The following is a 19,614-nucleotide window of genomic DNA, read 5'->3' as shown; positions in this document are numbered from 1 at the left end:
CCATTTACTTTCAAGGGCTTGGCTTTTCTAAATAGCCCATCACAAAGAACCACTCAAGCTCCATTTAGTTAAATAATACAAAGGAGAAGTATGTAAAAAATGCTATTTAGAAACATTTGCTTCAAACTTGTCTCACCCCGCCCCACAAAAATCTGTGCTATCTTCAGATTATAGAGAAGTTTCTAACTTTTTCATTTGCATATGAAATTGAATTAGGTTGTTGAAGATGTTTTAAAGTTCTAATATAGCCATCTGGACAGAAAGAAATTAATTTTAGAATTGTATGCATAGGTAAAGTGATGCAAATAATTTAGGGAAAAGAGAGAGCTTGAACATTTTGTTGGTCTACTATTTGATGAATGCAGGATATTGTGTTTAAGAAATATAACCTCCTGGATTTCACAAATTATTTTGCTTTTAAAGATTTTTTTTTTTTTTTGGCCAGTAATAAACTTAGAAATGTCAACTATTATACAATATTTTGTGATAGATTGTCATTTCAGTAGGTGGACAAAACTGTAATAATGTTGAATAATGTTGGAATCCCAACTGGAGAAAAATAATTTTCTTGCCATCTTTTGAAATATTCCCAAGGCCTAAATTGGCTCAGAATGTTCAGCTTTCACAATGTCATAAGAAGTCGCCCCTTGCAAATAAAATTATAACAATCTCTATAGTGGCTGATCTAAAAGTGTCATTGGTAGTGTTAGATTTAGTCATTTTAACTGTTAGTCTTTTAGGGTCTTATGTAGTAATAAACTACATTAGTTCTTTGTATAACAAACTTAGAACACAGGCGTTGTGGGGAATGACCAAAAATCTGCTAACAATTGCTTGTAATATTACATTAAATGAGAAAACAGTGGGGAATTATGTTTTTGAACCCTACACATCCACCAAATATTTACAGATCTGAAAGGAAGTGTTGTTGGGGATTGAACTAGTAGGGGCTGGCAGTTTCTAGACATGAAAGAATGTGTCTTTTCCCCACTTTTGCTGCTGGGAGTCTGATGGGACCAGGATTCGTCTCTCTGTCCCGGGCTTCTGTTTACCCCTTTTTAAATAATATATTCTTGCTGAGAGATTTGGTCACAGGAATGTTGTAGAATAAGATTGTGAGGAATTTAGCAATCATGAGAAAGATGAGAAATTACCAAAGGACTTGTATCTCCTATTTCCTCCTTCTCTTTCAGGGCATCTGGGTCAGTACATATGTATTTACAATCTGCTTTGCTGCCAACGTGGGGCTGCTGTTCGGCGTGGTCTGTACCATAGCTATCGTTATCGGTCGCTTCCCAAGGTAAGATCTTACTTAAATGCTGTCTATTTTGACACAGCAGCAAAGTCAATGATATTGCCAGTTACTTTTATTTCTGTGGAATATTGAGTGCTATGCTTATGTTTTAGTTGGTATCAGAGAATTAGAGATGAAAGGAAAAGCTTTCTCTACATACAATATATAACAATTTTGGTCTTAATGAAGAGACTTATCTTGTCCACACTATAAAGTAAAACATATAAAATCTGTCAAAGTAAATAAATTAACCCATACCCATACACTGTGCTGCAGAGCTGTTTTTTTTTTAATCAAGTGAAGGTGATATATTATGCAGTGACTATATAAAATTTAATCATTTAGAAAGTTGAATAACTTCAGTAAATTTTTCAGAAGCCAAATTTATATATATATAATATACATAAATATATATATAATATACATAATCATTTATTGAAGAACTAGATAATTTATTAAAGATAAGTTAGATAATTTATTGAAGAGCTCTAGATAATTTATTGAAGATTTCTACTGAACATCTGTAAACCATTCCCCTATTTTGGCCAGTTATTTTTCTACTTCGAGTGTTCATCACCTGATAATGCTTCTACTCATTTCTCATCCTTCCCTTGAAATTCTTTGTGAAATAATATAATTCAAAAACATTTTAAGTTTTACCTCTATAGATTCTATAGAGAGATTTTTGTAGAAATCTGTGTAAATTTATTAGTATCTGGTCCTATCTTGCCACTGATTCCCTCTTTACTTCTTTTTCCCCTAAAACAAGATTTTCCCAAACACTGTCCACTTTCTTATTACCCTTTTGGTCAATCTACCTCTTGTGGCTTGGACATATGGGGTTCTGGGAACCCAGATGAGGTAAATTATAATGGTTAATCTTTACCTAGATGTCTCCAGTGTTACTCTCTATTCCTGAGGATCCCAGAGAAATATAGAATTAACAATGTTTTATGAACAAATGGGATGTAGGATTTTAACGATTAGAGATAAGTTCTATTTGTTAAAATGACATCCTTTTTACATTTTCATTGCTAATGTAGTGATTCAGAAATGCCATTTTATTTTTATCTGACTGAATTCTAGGGCAAAGACTCTGAGTATAAAAAACATGAAAGAAATGGAATTGAAAGTGAAGACTGAAATGGATAGTGTAAGTTTCTTTTTCTTTTCTTTTGTGTAATTATTAAAAATTTCTGTAGTTCAGATAGTTTTAAGGTATCATAAGTAGATAATGGATTTTAAGTAGATGGTGATTTTAAATTCGTGATAATTTTATTTTTAATTGGCATGAACTTTCCATGGTATCTGTGACCACCATACACATGACAGTTGACATGCAAAAAATCAACAGAACAACAACAAAAATTTTGTGTTAACATTCCGCTGAGATGATAGTCATAGAACTACAGTTCACAATGGGATCTTTGTCCAGATTAGTTCAGACATTTGGAGACCTCTTCCATTTGCTAAGTTGCATAAAATAGTCAAACTAGACAAATAGTCTATTCTGAATTAAATTATGGAAGAAGATAGGGAATAAAGAAGAGAATAAAGCAAGGTTGGATCATGGTATTGCTTTATTTTTTTAAACACAATTAGATTGCATTATTAGCAGAGGGTAATTAAGTCCAATGGTTATGGAATGCTAATAGAATTGGTTTCTTGAGCAGTGGCCATCTTATGTTTTCTTAAGGAAACAGCTTATGGAAATATTCTTGCCTGTGCATGTTTGAACAGGCCAGTTGTGTTTGAGTTCTGTTCTTACATAACTTATATATTCTGAAGGATGGCCAAAACAAGTTTAAGGTGAGGGGAAAGATGTTGACTTAAATATTTTGCCAATTTAAAAAAATTGTCTGCACTTTGAACCTGCTTTGTAAATGTTTGACTAACCGTTGTTGTTTTTTTTTTTGTTTCCCCTTCTATTTATCTTATTTACTGGTTTCGGTACCTCATGATTGCCTTCAGAGCAAAGAGAACTGGCATTCCACCAGAAGGACCTATTGTCAGGGTATTTCTGAGTAGACAGGAAGTAGGAAGTAGCGCCAGGACATGCAGGGAAATGGCGCACATGTTTACACATGAACATGCATGTGTGTGTGTGTGTGTGTGTGTGTAAATCGAATAATTAGCATATACGTATTATTGTATTAGATTCAGGTATATAACATAGCGATTCAGTATTTACATACATTATGGCTTGCGTTTTTAATAAGTGTGAAAAAGTTTGCTTCATAGAGAGATATTAGAGTCCAGAGCCCTAAGAGTGTCCCGGCTCAAGCTTTCCACCAGTGATGCCTTTCTTTTCTTTCTTTAAATTTTCCATGAGAATTTAGTGCTCACACAAAGTCCTAGACTGGCTCTTGGGCCCCTAGAGGCCTCTGTGTATCCACTCTACACATACGACTATGCACATTACCCTTGACATTTGTAGCTTGGAAATAGAATTCCAGTTTGACCATTTTTCAGCTTAAAGATTATGCAGAAGAATAAATTCTGTCTAATCTGTTCCTTCTTTCCAGGTTAAACATATGGGCAAGTGAATGAGAGGATTTTTAGGAAGATAAAAATGTCAAAATTCACACACCTTTAAACATTGGTTCCAGTATAGTCACATACCTGAATAACAACTGTGTCACATGGAAATGTTAATTTTCTTGGAATATTATCTTCACTAATTATTTAGTATTTTGTATTAAAAATAAGAGGGAAAGAAAGCTCAGAGCGAAATTTTTTTTAAAATTATGTTATGTTAGTCACCATAAAATACATCATTAGTTTTTGATGCAATGTTCCAAGATTCATTGTTTATGTACAACACCCAATGCTCCATGTAATACATGCCCTCCTTAATACCCACTACCAGGCTTACCCATCACCCCCAAAAGCCTCAGTTTGTTTCTTAGAGTCCACAGTCTTTCATGGTTCATCTCCCCCTCCTATTTCCCCCAATTCACTTTTCCTTTCCTTCTCCTAATGTCCTCCATGTTATTCCTTATGTTGCACAAGTAAGTGAAACCATATGATAATCGACTTTCTCAGAGTGAGATTTGAACATGAGCTGTTTAGGTGGAGTTTTTAGCCAACTTCAAGCATGGCAATGGTCCACCACTCCCTTCCTCTGTTCATGCTCTCCTACCTCTTCATTTGAAACAAATGTCCTTGACTTGGGGGAGACCTCTTTTGGAGTGAACTCAACCCCAATGAGAATTTTTTTTATAAACTCATTTGAATCTTTATTCCTAAACAAATACCTTTTTTTTTTTTTTTAAAAAAAAAGTTAACTTAAAGCAAGATATTGGCCCAATCATGTGGTGTGATTGGTGGGTTGATCTTCAATGTGGGTTTTTTTTCCCCACCCCCAAAGATTTTATTTATTTGACAGAGAGAAAGAGAGGGAATGTAAGCAGGGGGAGCATCAGAGGTAGGGGGAAAGCAGGCTCTCTGTTGAATGGGGAGCCCAATGCTGGTCTTGATCCTAGGCCCCTGGGATCATGTCCTGAGCCAAAGGCAGACACTTAGCCAACTGAGCCACCCAGGTATTACTGATACGGGGGCTTCGTGATAACTAAGTATTACAGGCCGAGGAATTGTTTTATTTTTGATTTGTAAGAGAGTTACTCTTTTTTTTTTTTTCACTTTCATTTTTTTTTTCCTCCGAATTTATTTATTTTCAGAAAAACAGTATTCATTATTTTTTCACCACACCCAGTGCTCCATGCAAGCTGTGCCCTCTATAATACCCACCACCTGGTACCCCAACCTCCCACCCCCCCCCCCCCGCCACTTCAAACCCCTCAGACTGTTTTTCAGAGTCCAGAGTCTCTCATGGTTCACCTCCCCTTCCAATTTACCCAAATTCCCTACTACTCTCTAACGCCCCTTGTCCTCCATGCTATTGGTTATGCTCCACAAATGAGTGAAACCATATGATAATTGACTCTCTCTGCTTGACTGATTTCACTCAGCATAATCTCTTCCAGTCCCGTCCATGTTGCTACAAAAGTTGGATATTCGTCCTTTCTGATGGAGGCATAATACTCCATAGTGTATATGGACCACATCTTCCTTATCCATTCATCCGTTGAAGGGCATCTTGGTTCTTTCCATAGTTTGGCGACTGTGGCCATTGCTGCTATAAACATTGGGGTACAGATGGCCCTTCTTTTCACGACATCTGTATCTTTGGGGTAAATACCCAGGAGTGCAATTGCAGGGTCGTAGGGAAGCTCTATTTTTAATTTCTTGAGGAATCTCCACACTGTTCTCCAAAGAGGCTGCACCAACTTGCATTCCCACCAACAGTGTAAGAGGGTTCCCCTTTCTCCACATCCTCTCCAACACATGTTGTTTCCTGTTTTGTTAATTTTGGCCATTCTAACTGGTGTAAGGTGATATCTCAATGTGGTTTTAATTTGAATCTCCCTGAGGGCTAATGATGATGAGCATTTTTTCATGTGTCTGATAGCCATTTGTATGTCTTGATTGGAGAAGTGTCTGTTCATATCTTCTGCCCATTTTTTGATGTGTTTGTCTGTTTCGTGTGGGTTGAGTTTGAGGAGTTCATTATAGATCCTGGATATCAACCTTTTGTCTGTACTGTCATTTGCAAATATCTTCTCCCATTCCGTGGGTTGCCTCTTTGTTTTTTTGACTGTTTCCTTTGCTGTGCAGAAGCTTTTGATTTTGATGAAGTCCCAGAAGTTTATTTTCACTTTTGTTTCCTTTGCCTTTGGAGACGTATCTTGAAAGAAGTTGCTGTGGCTGATATCGAAGAGATTACTGCCTATGTTCTCCTCTAAGATTCTGATAGATTCCTGTCTCACGTTGAGGTCTTTTATCCATTTTGAATTGATCTTTGTGTACGGTGTAAGAGAATGGTCGAGTTTCATTCTTCTACATATAGCTGTCCAGTTTTCCCAGCACCATTTATTGAAGAGACTCTCTTTTTTCCACTGTATATTTTTTCCTGTTTTGTCGAAGATTAATTGACCATAGAGTTGAGGGTCCATATCTGGGCTCTCTACTCTGTTCCACTGGTCTATGTGTCTGTTTTTATGCCAGTACCATGCTGTCTTGGTGATCACAGCTTTATAATAAAGCTTGAAATCAGGTAAGGTGATGCCGCCAGCTTTATTTTTGTTTTTCAACATTTCCTTAGCGATTCAGGGTCTCTTCTGATTCCATACAAATTTTAGGATTATTTGCTCCAGCTCTTTGAAGAATGCCGGTGGAATTTTGATCGGAATGGCATTAAAAGTATAGATTGCTCTAGGCAGTATAGACATTTTAACAATGTTTATTCTTCCGATCCAAGAGCATGGAATGGTCTTCCATCTTTTTGTGTCTTCTTCAATTTCTTTCATGAGTGTTCTATAGTTCCTCAAGTATAGATCCTTTACCTCTTTAGTTAGGTTTATTCCCAGGTATCTTATGGTTCTTGGTGCTATAGTAAATGGAATCGATTCTCTAATTTCCCTTTCTGTATTTTCATTGTTAGTGTATAAGAAAGCCACTGATTTCTGCACATTGACTTGGTATCCTGCCACGCTGCTGAATTGCTGTATGAGTTCTAGTAGTTTGGGGGTGGAGTCTTTTGGGTTTTCCATATAAAGAATCATGTCATCTGCGAAGAGAGAGAGTTTGACTTCTTCATTACCAATTTGGATACCTTTTATTTCTCTCTGTTGTCTGATTGCTGTTGCTAGGACTTCTAATACTATGTTGAATAAGAGTGGTGAAAGTGGGCATCCTTGTCTTGTTCCTGATCTCAACGGGAAGGCTGCAAGCTTTTTCCCATTGAGGATGATATTTGCTGTGGGTCTTTCATAGATAGATTTGATGAGGTTCAGGAATGTTCCCTCTATCCCTATACTTTGAAGCGTTTTAATCAGGAACGGATGTTGGATTTTGTCAAATGCTTTTTCTGCATCAATTGAGAGGACCATGTGGTTCTTCTCTCTTCTCCTATTAATTTGTTGTATCACATTGATTGATTTACGAATGTTGAACCATCCTTGTAGCCCAGGGATGAATCCCACCTGATCATGGTGGATAATCTTTTTAATGTGTTGTTGGATCCTGTTGGCTAGGATCTTGTTGAGAATCTTAGCATCCATATTCATCAGTGATATTGGTCTGAAATTCTCCTTTTTGGTATGGTCCTTGCCTGGTTTGGGGATCAGGGTAATGCTGGCTTCATAGAAAGAGTCTGGAAGTTTTCCTTCTGCTTCAATTTTTTGAAACAGCTTCAGGAGAATAGGTGTTATTTCTTCTTGGAAGGTTTGGTAGAATTCCCCAGGGAATCCGTCAGGTCCTGGGCTCTTGTTTTTTGGGAGATTTTTGATCACTGCTTCAATCTCGTTATTAGATATCGGTCTATTCAGGTTGTCGATTTCTTCCTGGTTCAATTTTGGTAGTTTATATTTTTCCAGGAATGCATCCATTTCATCTAGGTTGCTAAGCTTATTGGCATATAACTGTTCGTAATAACTTCTGATGATTGTTTCTACTTCCTTGGTGTTAGTTGTGATCTCTCCCTTTTCATTCATAATTTTATGAATTTGGCCTTTCTCTCTTTTCTTTTGGATTAGTGTAGCCAGTGGCTTATCGATCTTATTGATTCTTTCAAAAAACCAGCTTCTAGTTTCATTGATACGTTCTACTGTATCTCTGGTTTCTCCCTCATTGATCTCAGCTCTAATCTTGATGATTTCCCTTCTTATGTGTGGAGTTGGTTTGATTTGTTGTTGATCCTCCAGTTCTTTAAGGTGTAGAGACAGCTGGTGTGTTCTGGATTTTTCAATTTTTTTGAGCAAGGCTTGGATGGCTATATATTTTCCCCTTAGGACCGCCTTTGCTGTATCCCATAGGTTTTGGACCGAAGTGTCTTCATTCTCATTGGTTTCCATGAATTGTTTCAGTTCTTCTTTGATCTCCTGGTTGATCCAAGCATTCTTAAGCAAGGTGGTCTTTAGCTTCCAGGTGTTTGAGTTCCTTCGGAACTTTTCCTTGTGATTGAGCTCCAGTTTCAAAGCATTGTGATCTGATAATATGCAGGGAATAATCTCAGTCTTTTGGTATCGGCTGAGTCCTGATTTGTGACCCAGTATGTGGTCTATTCTGGAGAAGGTTCCGTGTGCACTTGAGAAGAATGAGTATTCTGCTGTTTTAGGGTGGAATGTTCTGTATATATCTATGAGGTCCATCTGGTCCAATGTGTCATTCAATGCTCTTGTTTCTTTATTGATTTTCTGCTTCGATGATCTGTCTAATTCTGAAAGAGGCGTGTTAAGATCACCTACGATTAGTGTATTCATATCAATATGACTCTTTATCTTGATTAACAGTTTTCTTAAGTAATTGGCTGCTCCCATATTGGGAGCATAGATATTTACAATTGTTAGATCATCTTGGTGGATAGTCCCTTTAAGGATTATGTAGTGTCCTTCTGTATCTCTGAGTACAGACTTTAGTTTGAAGTCTAATTTATCTGATATGAGAATCGCTACCCCAGCCTTCTTTTGAGTCCCATTGGCATGAAAGATGCTTCTCCACCCCTTCACTTTCAGTCTGCGTGTATCTTTAGGTTCAAAATGGGTCTCTTGTAGACAGCATATGGATGGGTCCTGTCGTTTTATCCAATCTGCAACCCTGTGCCGTTTTATGGGTGCATTTAGGCCATTCACATTGAGAGTGATTATTGATAGATACGTTTTTATTGACATCGAGTTACCTTTGAAGTCTTTCTTTCTGTAGACTGTCTCTATATTTCTGTTCAATGCTATTCTTTGGATTTTTCCTCTTTTATAGCACCCCCCTTAATATTTCCTGCAGTATCGGCTTGGTGGTTGCATAGTCTTTTAAGCCTTGCCGGTCTTGGAAACTCTTTATCTCTCCATCCATTTTGAATGTCAGTCTTGCTGGATAAAGTATTCTTGGCTGCATGTTCTTCTCATTTAGTGCCCTGAATATATCTTGCCAGCCTCTTCTGGCTTGCCAGGTCTCTGTGGACAGGTCTGACGTTATTCTGATGGGCTTCCCTCTGTAAGTAAGGAGCCTCTTTGCCCTGGCGGCTTTCAAGAGATTATACCTACAATTATAATTTCTCAATTTGACTATCAGGTGTCGTGATGTTTTTTTGGAGTGTATAATCTTGGGTGGAGACCGTTCAGCCTCTAGTACATGAACGCTGGTTTCATTCGCGAGATTCGGAAAGTTTTCATGAAGGACTTGTTCCACGACATCTTCTAGACTTCTTTCTTTCTCCTCCCCTTCAGGAATTCCAATAATTCTGACGTTGGAACGCTTCATGGCATCACTTATTTCCCTAATTCTGCTTTCGTGGGATCTAAGCTGTTTGTTCCAGGCTTCCTCCTGATCCTTTCTCTCTATCTGTTTGCCTTCCAGATCACTAATTCTATCTTCTGTCTCAGTTACCCTAGCTTTGAGAGAGTTTAGATTGGATTGGAACTCATTGAGAGCATTGTGGACCTCCTCCCTGGTAGCTTTAAGCTCCGCCCTAACATTGTGAACATCCTGTCTGGTCGCTTTCAGTTCGGCCCTAATCAATTCTGTTTGGTCATCCATGGCTTTCTCCAACCTAGCTATTGCCTGGATAATTGTTAGCCTGAATTCTCTTTCCGACATATTGTCTATGTTGATAGCCGTTAGCTCTATTGCAGAAGGTCCATCCTCTGTATTTTTCTTCTGTTGGGCATTCCTCCTCCTAGTCATTTTGGTGGGAGAAGACTGAACAGATGTAGCTGGATGTATCAACTCTGGTGCAGTCAAGGTGCACCCTGGAACACTTCCTGATCTCCGTCTCAGAGAGAAGCCTCAGTCTGGGTGCAGAAGCTGAATAAATTCCCCCTTGGACGCTGGCAGTGCAGGTTCCAAGTTAAAGACCCTGGGGGCGCAGGATCTTTTGCTCTTCCCCAAAGCCAAGGCAGTGGCGGCTGTCTGGGAGCTCCTGACCGCCAGAGAGGTTCCAAGCAGCGATCACACACTGAGATTTTGCCGCCGGCGGGGGCTGGGAGTGCCCGGCTTGCGCGCACCTCTTTTCAGAGGCAGCTGTGGGTCGGGCGCGCGTCTGGGGCACTGAGAACGGGGCGCTGGTCCGTAAGCCGCAGGCTGGGCTTTTGCGCGCCTCTGTCTGGGGAAGAGTTTCGCGCGCGCGCAGCTTAGACTTTGAAACAATGGCCCGGATCAAGAAGCGCCCCCCGGGCCTTAGAAACCCAGGAGAGCTGGAGGGACGTGCGCGCGCATCTCAAGCTTTGTGGTAGGGCTAGCGCGCGTTCTGCAGACCGGCGCAGCTCCCATCCCCTCACAGGAGCCGGAACCCCCGCGCTCTGGGGCGCGCTGGCGGCTTAGGGACCAGGAGCCGGTTTCCCCGCCGCACTCTCTCTGCCTCCGCGCCGGGGAGGCCGTCTGGGACCGGGGACTTAAGCCCCTGTCCCTAGCCGCCCCGATTCCCACAATTTGACCCCGCGATCCTTTGCTCTTTTGGAGTGCTTTCAACCAGTCTCCGAGTTAATGCTGGTCCCCAGACTCAGGGCACTCTCGCTCTTATCGGGGTATTACTTTTGCACCGGTCGCCTCTGGTGGCTCCCTCCCCCTTTTGTTTATCTTCCGATATCAGTCCGCTGTTCCATTCCACTTTACCTGCTCACTGGCGTCTTCTGCCCCTGTAGAGATCCAGACGTGTATAATTCTGATCTCAGGCTGATTTCATGGGTGATCAGAGTTCTTTGGTAGGTAATCAGCTCACTTTGGGGTACCAGCTGAAAAGACGCCTCTTCCTAGTACCCCGCCATCTTGTCCCCCCTCGAGAGTTACTCTTTTTAAAAAAGTTTTTTTTTTTAAAATTCCAGTGAGTTAATGCACAATGTTATTGTATATTATTATACAATATTATTACATTGTATATTATTATACAATATTATAATAATAATTATTATATTTATATATTATTTTTATTATTAATATATCATTATTAATATATATTAATATATCAATATTAATATATATTATTATATATTAATTATATTTAATTATTATATTATTATTATATTATATTATTATTATATTATATATATTATATATTATTATATATAATATATAGTAGTACCTAGTAGTATATAATATATAGTAGTACCCTCTTTATAATATTATATAATATATAATATATTATTATTAATATTAATAATATTAATTATTTCATTATTATATATTATATTATTATAATATATTATATTATTATTATTAATATTAATAATAATTATTATTATATATTATATTATATTATATATTATATATTATTATATTATATTAGTTTTATAATTATTATTATAAATATATATTATTATATAATATATTATTATTATATTATATATAATATATTATATTATTATAATATTATATTATTATATATTAATATATATATTATATATTATAATATAATTATATATATTATATATTATTGTATTATATTATATTATAATATATATATTATATATATTATATTATAATATATTATAATTATTATATTATATTAGTTTCAGGTCTACAATATAGTGATTCACCCTTCCAACATCATCTGGTGCTCATCACAAGTGCCCTCCTTAATCCCAGTCACCTATTTCACCCAAGCCCTTATCCTCCTCCCCTCTGATAGCTATCAGTTTCTTCTCTATAATTAATAGTCTGCTTCTTGATTTGTCTTTCTCTGTAAGAGATTTACTCTTGATTGAAAGTTAATCTGATAACGTAAGGTTTTTGCTTTCTGGAATAGTTTATTTGTAGCAAATCTCACTTTCTAGAGTTTAATCAGTTGTGTAGCCATAGATATGTTTTAAGACTATGTAGTTTAAAAATGTACCTACTTAGAAGATGAGGAAGCTGAAGAGTAACACCTAATATTTTCTTTCTTTCTCTGACTGTATGCTTCTGTATTCCCTGGGTTTCCTCTTCTATGCAAGTACTAAAGCCTGAAGGAGTATCTCTTTATGTAATTGGTAAGGAGTTATTTCATAGAACTTAACCAGCTTCTTGATTTCTAGGTCAGACCCCTGCCCCAAAGATCATGGAGAGCAGGATTTCAGGTGCATACAACCAGTTGGTGCCAGGAAGACCTGGGCAGTGGCCAAAGCAGGCACATTTTGTTTGGAAGCTTTTTCTTCTCCCTTCCTGCATCTCCTACTTGTGTCCTGGCAGTCTGGTGTAACCCAGGCCAGCTCCAAGTGAAGCCAGATTCCCCATACCTCCTCTTGGTTTCTTTCTCCTAGTTAGGACTATAATTGCCTGTAAGGTTATAATTCCAGCCAAAAGAAAGCTATGTCTTTATGAGGTAAATGACTGAGAGTTGACCCTTTAGGACAGATTTTCATTAAAAAAAAAAACCTGATGATCAGGTGAATGAAATTTTGATTTCTAGATTGTACGGAAGAGGTACTTTTGGGAAAACAGGGCTTCCTGGTACTCTTTGGATATCCTAGGGTGCTGCTTTCCTCAAATCCATAGGAATAAGGGCCATTTTCTGAAAAGATGCGGGATCATCTCATAGTTATTAATGCTTTTTAGCAAGAGGAAGTACATGTTTTTCCTAAGAAGCATGATAATATACTAAGCTCTCCAAATAAGTTATAATAATGACAACCTTGGCTAAGAAACTGCTTCCATCATTGAGTGATATTTGTATTTATAAGATTTAGATTCTTTGGATAGAGTTATCCTCTTATTTCATTCAGAATTCTGAATTTATTCCTGTTTTCCTCCAAAAGGAAACCCTGCAGCAGGTGAAAATTGTCTCAATAAACAACCCTCTTGTTTTCCTGAATGCAAAGAAGTTTCATACTGATATAATGACCATAATCCAAAAAGAAAATGTGAGCAACCAGCTACTGGATGATGTCAGCAAGGTAGGATCAGCTAGTTCATGATTACAATAATGTACTACAAATAACCATATATCATGATACTAAGACATGAATCATGAAATATAACACATTATAAGAGTGCTTGGAGACCTCTCCCTCAGCAAAGCCTTCTGTCATGTTAAACTTTTCATTTGGTTCTTGTAGTTAGTTTTTAGGTAATTACTCTCAGTCATCCACTCATTCCTTCCCTCAGCATATATCTAGTGGACATGTGTACTAGGTACTACAGCCCTGAGAAGAATAAATAAGCAAATCACTTACCCTAAAGGACCTTTTTACCAAGAGAAAGAAGAGCCAGATCCAAATCTAAGAGATAGAATATGATAAATGACTTCAGCGATGTGTTAACTGTTGCTATCATTTTGTAATTATATTACTAAATATTATATTACTAAATATTATAATATTATATTACTAAATATTATATAATTAAATTTTGTATTATTATAAAAAACTAGCATTCCTTATCTGCACAAGTTATCTTCATTAAGAGAGATATCAAATGTGCATCAGGTTGATTGTATGTAAATAAGCTATCTGTGATTATTTGAATCCTTTAAGCCCTTAAGCATGGACTTTCAAGTGAAGCTGTCTAGGTTTAACATTGATGAGCTGTGGGAAATTAACTAAGTTATTAAACCTTCTGTGATACAGTTTCCTGATCTATAATCAGGATGATTAAATGAGTTAATATATACAAGGCACTCAGAATAGAGTCTGGCCTACTCAATGCTCTAAAATCTTAACTAATATTATTAGTTTGAGCGCAAGTAGTACCCTCTCCATGAGCTTTTCCTTGACTACTTCAGATTACACAAGTCTCTTTCTCTTGTGTCCTTGAGTGTATATTGTCCCATCTCTCCGGTACCCACAAGTATTGACTCTCCCATTTCTAGCATTGCAGAAGCTGTCTAGTAACACATTTCTGATCCTTGCAGCTTTCTGCTTCTGGGCCTCATTCTGATCTACCCACAGAGGTCGTAAACACAGGATCAAATATATTATATGCTGGGCATGGTGCAAAGTGAAAATGTGAGGTCCCTTGTTCAACAATTACAGTTGAGTTTCAAGATGGCATTCACAGAGCATTAAACCAAGTAGGAGACCCTTCTAAGAATGGGACCCTGTATGACCACACAGGTTGCAAGCCTATGACACTGGCTCAGCCTGCATATCTCCAGCTTTGTCTTTTCCTCTCACTCTACTCTTTAGCATGTCACTTTCATCAGATTACTAGGAACCCTACCTATGATTTTGGGTTGAGAAGAACTTGCACTCGTGCCTAAGATGGACATCATTCCTAGTTGTCTAAGTTGGATACAAGGCCTCTTTCTTTTATAAAGCCATGCTTACTTCATAGCAATGTTTAGCTCTATTATGAGATAGGCAGGTTCTTGTGGCTGATGTAAGTTCACAACCACCATACACAATAATGTTGTGGGAAAATTTGTCCACAGTTCCAAATAACCTAATTAACCCATAAGAAACATGTAGTCTTACTTTACCAAAATGTAAATTTACTTCTTGAAATGATATGCTTCTTTGTAGGCTTTATCATGACTAGTAGAGACATGAATATTTTTATAACCAGTTATTTATTGGTAGTTAATAGTGTTTTCCTTTGAATATTTTCCTGAAAGACAAAGGTTGTTCCAATGTGTTTTCAGAAATTGAAAATTGGCATACGGTTTATCTCGTAGCATACGAAGTCAGAAATAAACCTCATTAATGCAGCTTTCTGGGACGAGGTTCCACATACATGATTTTACCTACTTGGGACTTAAGAAATTTGAGTCTAATAATCAAGTAGAGTTCAGGGAATCTAAGTTATTGGTACATAATGACATCCAAAGGGATTCTTTAACTCAGAACTCTATGGTGGTAAGAAAGGATTTCTTGAGAGTATGTTTCACTGTAGTGAGAATAATGCAAATATTCTGTATTAACAGACTGCGAGTTTTAAAGGATATGCTAAGGATGCACATGGTAATCTGGAATCTCTTCTGTCTGAGGAATCAGGGATAAACCTTTATTCAGAATGATTAAACGGATGGTCTTGAGTAGCACAGAAGTTCTTTGGGACACCTCATATTATTCTTATCATACACTGTCTGGGGTATCTACTTCTTGTTTTAAGGCCTGTGCTTGTTCCAGTTTCAGTTTTAATGTAACAAGACAGCATCAGTTAATTTCTACTACAGATTTGCCTCCTTTTGCTGCACCCTATACAGGGGTCCACAGTTCTGTGTTAAACTGGGGTGCTCTGCTGAGGTCTTGGTCTTCTCTCCTAGCCTCATTTTCAACAGATGGCGGTGATGGGAGGGCATTTAAAACACCCTAGGGCAAGAAGAATCATATTGTATTCAAACACAAACTGATAAAGGATTTCCTGTTTTGTCATACTACGACAATATAGTTCCTATATGTCATCATTAAATATCTTCCTGAATGTAGAAGCTTAGGAGGATCTTAGGGTCCTAGTGTTTATTGGATTCATAGTCATTATTATATAGGTTATATATAGAAACTTATGTAATAGTCACCAGTTTGTGAGCTCACTTTGCAAAGGAAGTTTCAATTTGCTGTTTATCCAAAATTTTCTTTTACTCAGACCAGGTTTTTTTTAAATAGACTTTATTTTTTGTAACAGTTTTAGACATACAAAAAAAAATTGGAACGTATTATAGAGAGTCCCTATACACCCTGCACCATATAGTTTTTGGTGTTATTAATATCTTGGGTTAGTATGACATACTTGTCATAATCAATGATGCATTATCATTAACTAAAGTTCATGTTTTACTCAGATTTCTTTAGTTTTACAGACTGTCCTTTTTCTGTTCCAGGATTCCATCTTGGATATCACATTTTATTTAGTTGTCTTGTCTCCTTAGATGCTGCTTCACTGTGACAGTGTCCCAGACTTTTCTTTTTTGTTGACCTTGACAGTTTTAAGTAGTACTGGTCAGGCATTTTGTAGAATATCCTTCTATTAGAATTGATCATGATAAGATCAGGGTGTAGCAGCCCAATCGTGAAGATTGTGGAGATGGGCTTCACCTTCTTGAAGGTGGAATATCTACATAAATTATTGGAAATTTTTTTGCACAGATTTCAGACAAGATTAAAAATAAGAGGAAGGAAAAGAAACTCACATTCACTGAAAGTCTCTCAAGAACTGGTACTTTTAACGAGGCTAACAATCACCACCAGCCCCATGATGTAAGCAGTATTACTGGAATGCTACAAAAAAACGAAGATTGAGACTTAGAAATGTAAAATTACCTGGTAGAAATACAGCTGACAACTGTCAGAGCCAGAATTAAAGTATGTCAGCTGTAGCATTGCGTATCAGGAAGAGAAAATAGATGTTCTCTACTCATCCTGGGACGCCTGGGTGGCTCAGTTGGTTGGACGACTGCCTTCGGCTCAGGGCGTGATCCTGGAGTCCCGGGATCGAGTCCCACATCAGGCTCCCAGCTCCATGGGGAGTCTGCTTCGCTCTCTGACCTTCTCCTCGCTCATGCTCTCTCTCACACTCTCTCTCTCTCTCAAATAAATAAATAAAATCTTTAAAAAAGATGAAACTGATGGGATGTCTTGGAGAAGTGGTATAACGTAGTGCTGGAGAGTGTGAGGTTCTGAATGGAAAAGCATGAGCTTTGGTTTTAGCCAAGGTTCTTACCAGCTTTGTGACTTTGGTCAAGTTATTTAACCTTTCCAATCTTTAGCTCCCTCTTATAGAAAATGAGATTAGTAACTTCATAGGATTTTTCTGAGAATCAAATAATTAATATAGAGTCCTTGGTATATAGCAAGTAGTCAAAAATTTCAATTACTATCATCATCATCATCATCAACATTTGAGAAGTAGATAGCATGTGATTTCATTAGAGGCATCAATCAGTGTCACTTTCAAAAAACTTTAATAGTAGGATGCAGAGTTATTTTCATTTTTCAGCATTTCCATAAATTGGGACTGTTTCTCAGACATTTTCTTGGAGCTGCAGGTGAACTGTTCACTTTCATGTAATATGAAATATATGGTCAGTGGTTCTCTCTAGAGAATGTTGTGTTAATGAGGTTAATTTCTGATTGGATACATTACATGAAAAGAGATGCAGATTTTTAATTCCTGATCAAAAGTCAAAACAAACAATCTTGCAGAAAATATTCTAAACAAGATAGTCTGACTTGGTAATATATGTTAATTCCTCAGCTAATAAATACTTACAGCCGATGGTCACTTCATTATTTCAAGGTGTTGTATTTATCACTCTAAAAAAAAGGACTGGTGAAAAATAATATTTAGAGCCCAGTTTTTTATTATTTATGGTGAAAAGAAAACTGTGCTGTTCTCAGGGACAGAAGTAAATTTTTATAACATTATTTATATTCATTTTCATTTCAGTGTGAACAAAACACATTGCTCAATTCTCTATCCAACGGCAACTGCAATGGTGAGTTAGCTTAAAAAAAAAAAAAATCCAAGTGTCCTGTCTTGAGTATAAACCACTGTCCTCTTTCCTTCTCCTGCCATTCTGCCTCCCTCTACTGTCCTCATCTTCCTTCCCTCTCTGCTCCACGTCCTCTCCCTCCCTCCATCTAGTTCTCCTTTCCTTGTTCTGCCCTTCTCCCCAGTCCTCCTCCTATTTCTCCTACTCTCTTCCTCCTTTCTTCTCTGTCTTCTCTCCCTTCCCTCACTCCTCCTTCTCCTTCCCTTCCTTCTCCTCCATCTTACCCCCTACTCATTTTTATTTATTTTTTTTCCAATTTATTTATTTTCAGAAAAACAGTATTCATTATTTGTTCACCACACCCAGTGCTCCATGCAAGCTGTGCCCTCTATAATACCCACCACCTGGTACCCCAACCTCCCACCCCCCCGCCACTTCAAACCCCTCAGATTGTTTTTCAGAGTCCATAGTCTCTCATGGTTCATCTCCCCTTCCAATTTACCCAAAAGCACATACCCTCCCCAATGTCCATAACCCTACCCCCCTTCTCCCAACCCCCCTCCCCCCAGCAACCCACAGTTTGTTTCGTGAGATTAAGAGTCACTTATGGTTTGTAAAGAAACGAAATCTTGCCATTTGCGACAACATGGATGGAACTAGAGCGTATCATGCTTAGCGAAATAAGTCAAGCGGAGAAAGACAAATATCATATGATCTCCCTGATATGAGGAAGTGGTGATGCAACATGGGGGCTTAAGTGGGTAGGAGAAGAATCCATGAAACAAGATGGGATAGGGAGGGAGACAAACCCCCTACTCATTTTTTAGAATTAAATTTAAGTAAAGATGGGTAGACCTACACAGGATGAATTGTAAAACTTTATTACAAGGTGTTAAAAATACTTGCAACAACAAAAAAATACTTGCAACACTTAAGTAAATGGTATTTAGAAATAAATGGAAGGGAATTGCAATGTCCATTGGTTAGAATACTCAATATTGAAAAGGTGTTAGTTTTATTTATGTTGAATTGATTTATAAATATAAATGTAATCCTTATTAAAATTCCAATGAGACATTTTAATGGCAGTTGACAAGCTTATTCTAAATTTTGTATAAAAATTCCAAAGACCAAGAATAGACCAAGACGCTCTTGAAATATGTGAACAAGGGGGAGAGAATGTTTTCTTAACTGTCAAGATATATTATAATGCTCTCATGATCAATGCACTATGATACTGGTTCCAAGATAAATAAACAGATCAGTAGGAAAAAGTAGGGGCCTCAGAAGGGGAGAAAGATCCCCCACATACTAGTGTTCAATTTGGGACAAACTGGCACCAAGTGAGGAAAGGACAGTCTTGCTAATATACAATGATGAGACATGTGTCTACAATGAATGAAATTATTCATTGTAATTCACACACCATACCACCAAATCTCTACCAGGGGAATCAAAATCCTAAGAGTGGTAAACAAAATAAAAATTTAGATTCCCCCAAATCTGGAGACAACTGAAATATCTTTATAATTTTGTATGATTTTATAATAATCTTTATAAATTAATAGTGTAATAGATAAAGAACACATGGAATGTTTATATAAGAGGATAACATATTATAATACTTACATTACTGTATAAAATATATTCTGAATGAATATATAACATATAGAATAGAATAAAATAAATGTTATATAAATACATGAATGAATCAACAGCATTGACCCATATCAACATGGGTGTAGCTCAGATGCCATCTTCTCTGTTTTTTTCTGACTTTTTGTGGCAAATTGATTTTCTTCTGCTTTATGCTCTCAGAGAATGTTTGCATAATACTGGTATAATACTGACTCAATGATCACTTCTTGAATGTCTTAGTCTCCTGCTTATCTGGAAACTTTTTAAGGGTGTCCTCCCTTCTGTC

The 19,614-nt window shown here is 37.3% G+C and overlaps 1 protein-coding gene across 1 annotated transcript in view; it reads left to right on the top strand.

The window, feature by feature from the left end:
- Window positions 1-19,614, top strand: part of SLC26A7 (solute carrier family 26 member 7) — a 122,404-nt gene that overhangs the window by 88,326 nt on the left and 14,464 nt on the right. The window contains exons 12-15 of the mRNA XM_044247106.1: window positions 1,194-1,300; window positions 2,381-2,447; window positions 13,078-13,215; window positions 17,645-17,693. Of these exons, the coding sequence (XP_044103041.1) occupies window positions 1,194-1,300; window positions 2,381-2,447; window positions 13,078-13,215; window positions 17,645-17,693 (361 nt within the window). The remainder of the gene's footprint in view (window positions 1-1,193; window positions 1,301-2,380; window positions 2,448-13,077; window positions 13,216-17,644; window positions 17,694-19,614) is intronic.

The sequence above is a fragment of the Neovison vison genome, chromosome 4 (assembly GCF_020171115.1).
Source record: "Neovison vison isolate M4711 chromosome 4, ASM_NN_V1, whole genome shotgun sequence".
Taxonomy (NCBI): Eukaryota; Metazoa; Chordata; class Mammalia; order Carnivora; family Mustelidae; genus Neogale; species Neogale vison.
Note: the sequence above shows the minus strand (reverse complement) of the source record. Positions and strands in the feature narration are given on the sequence as shown.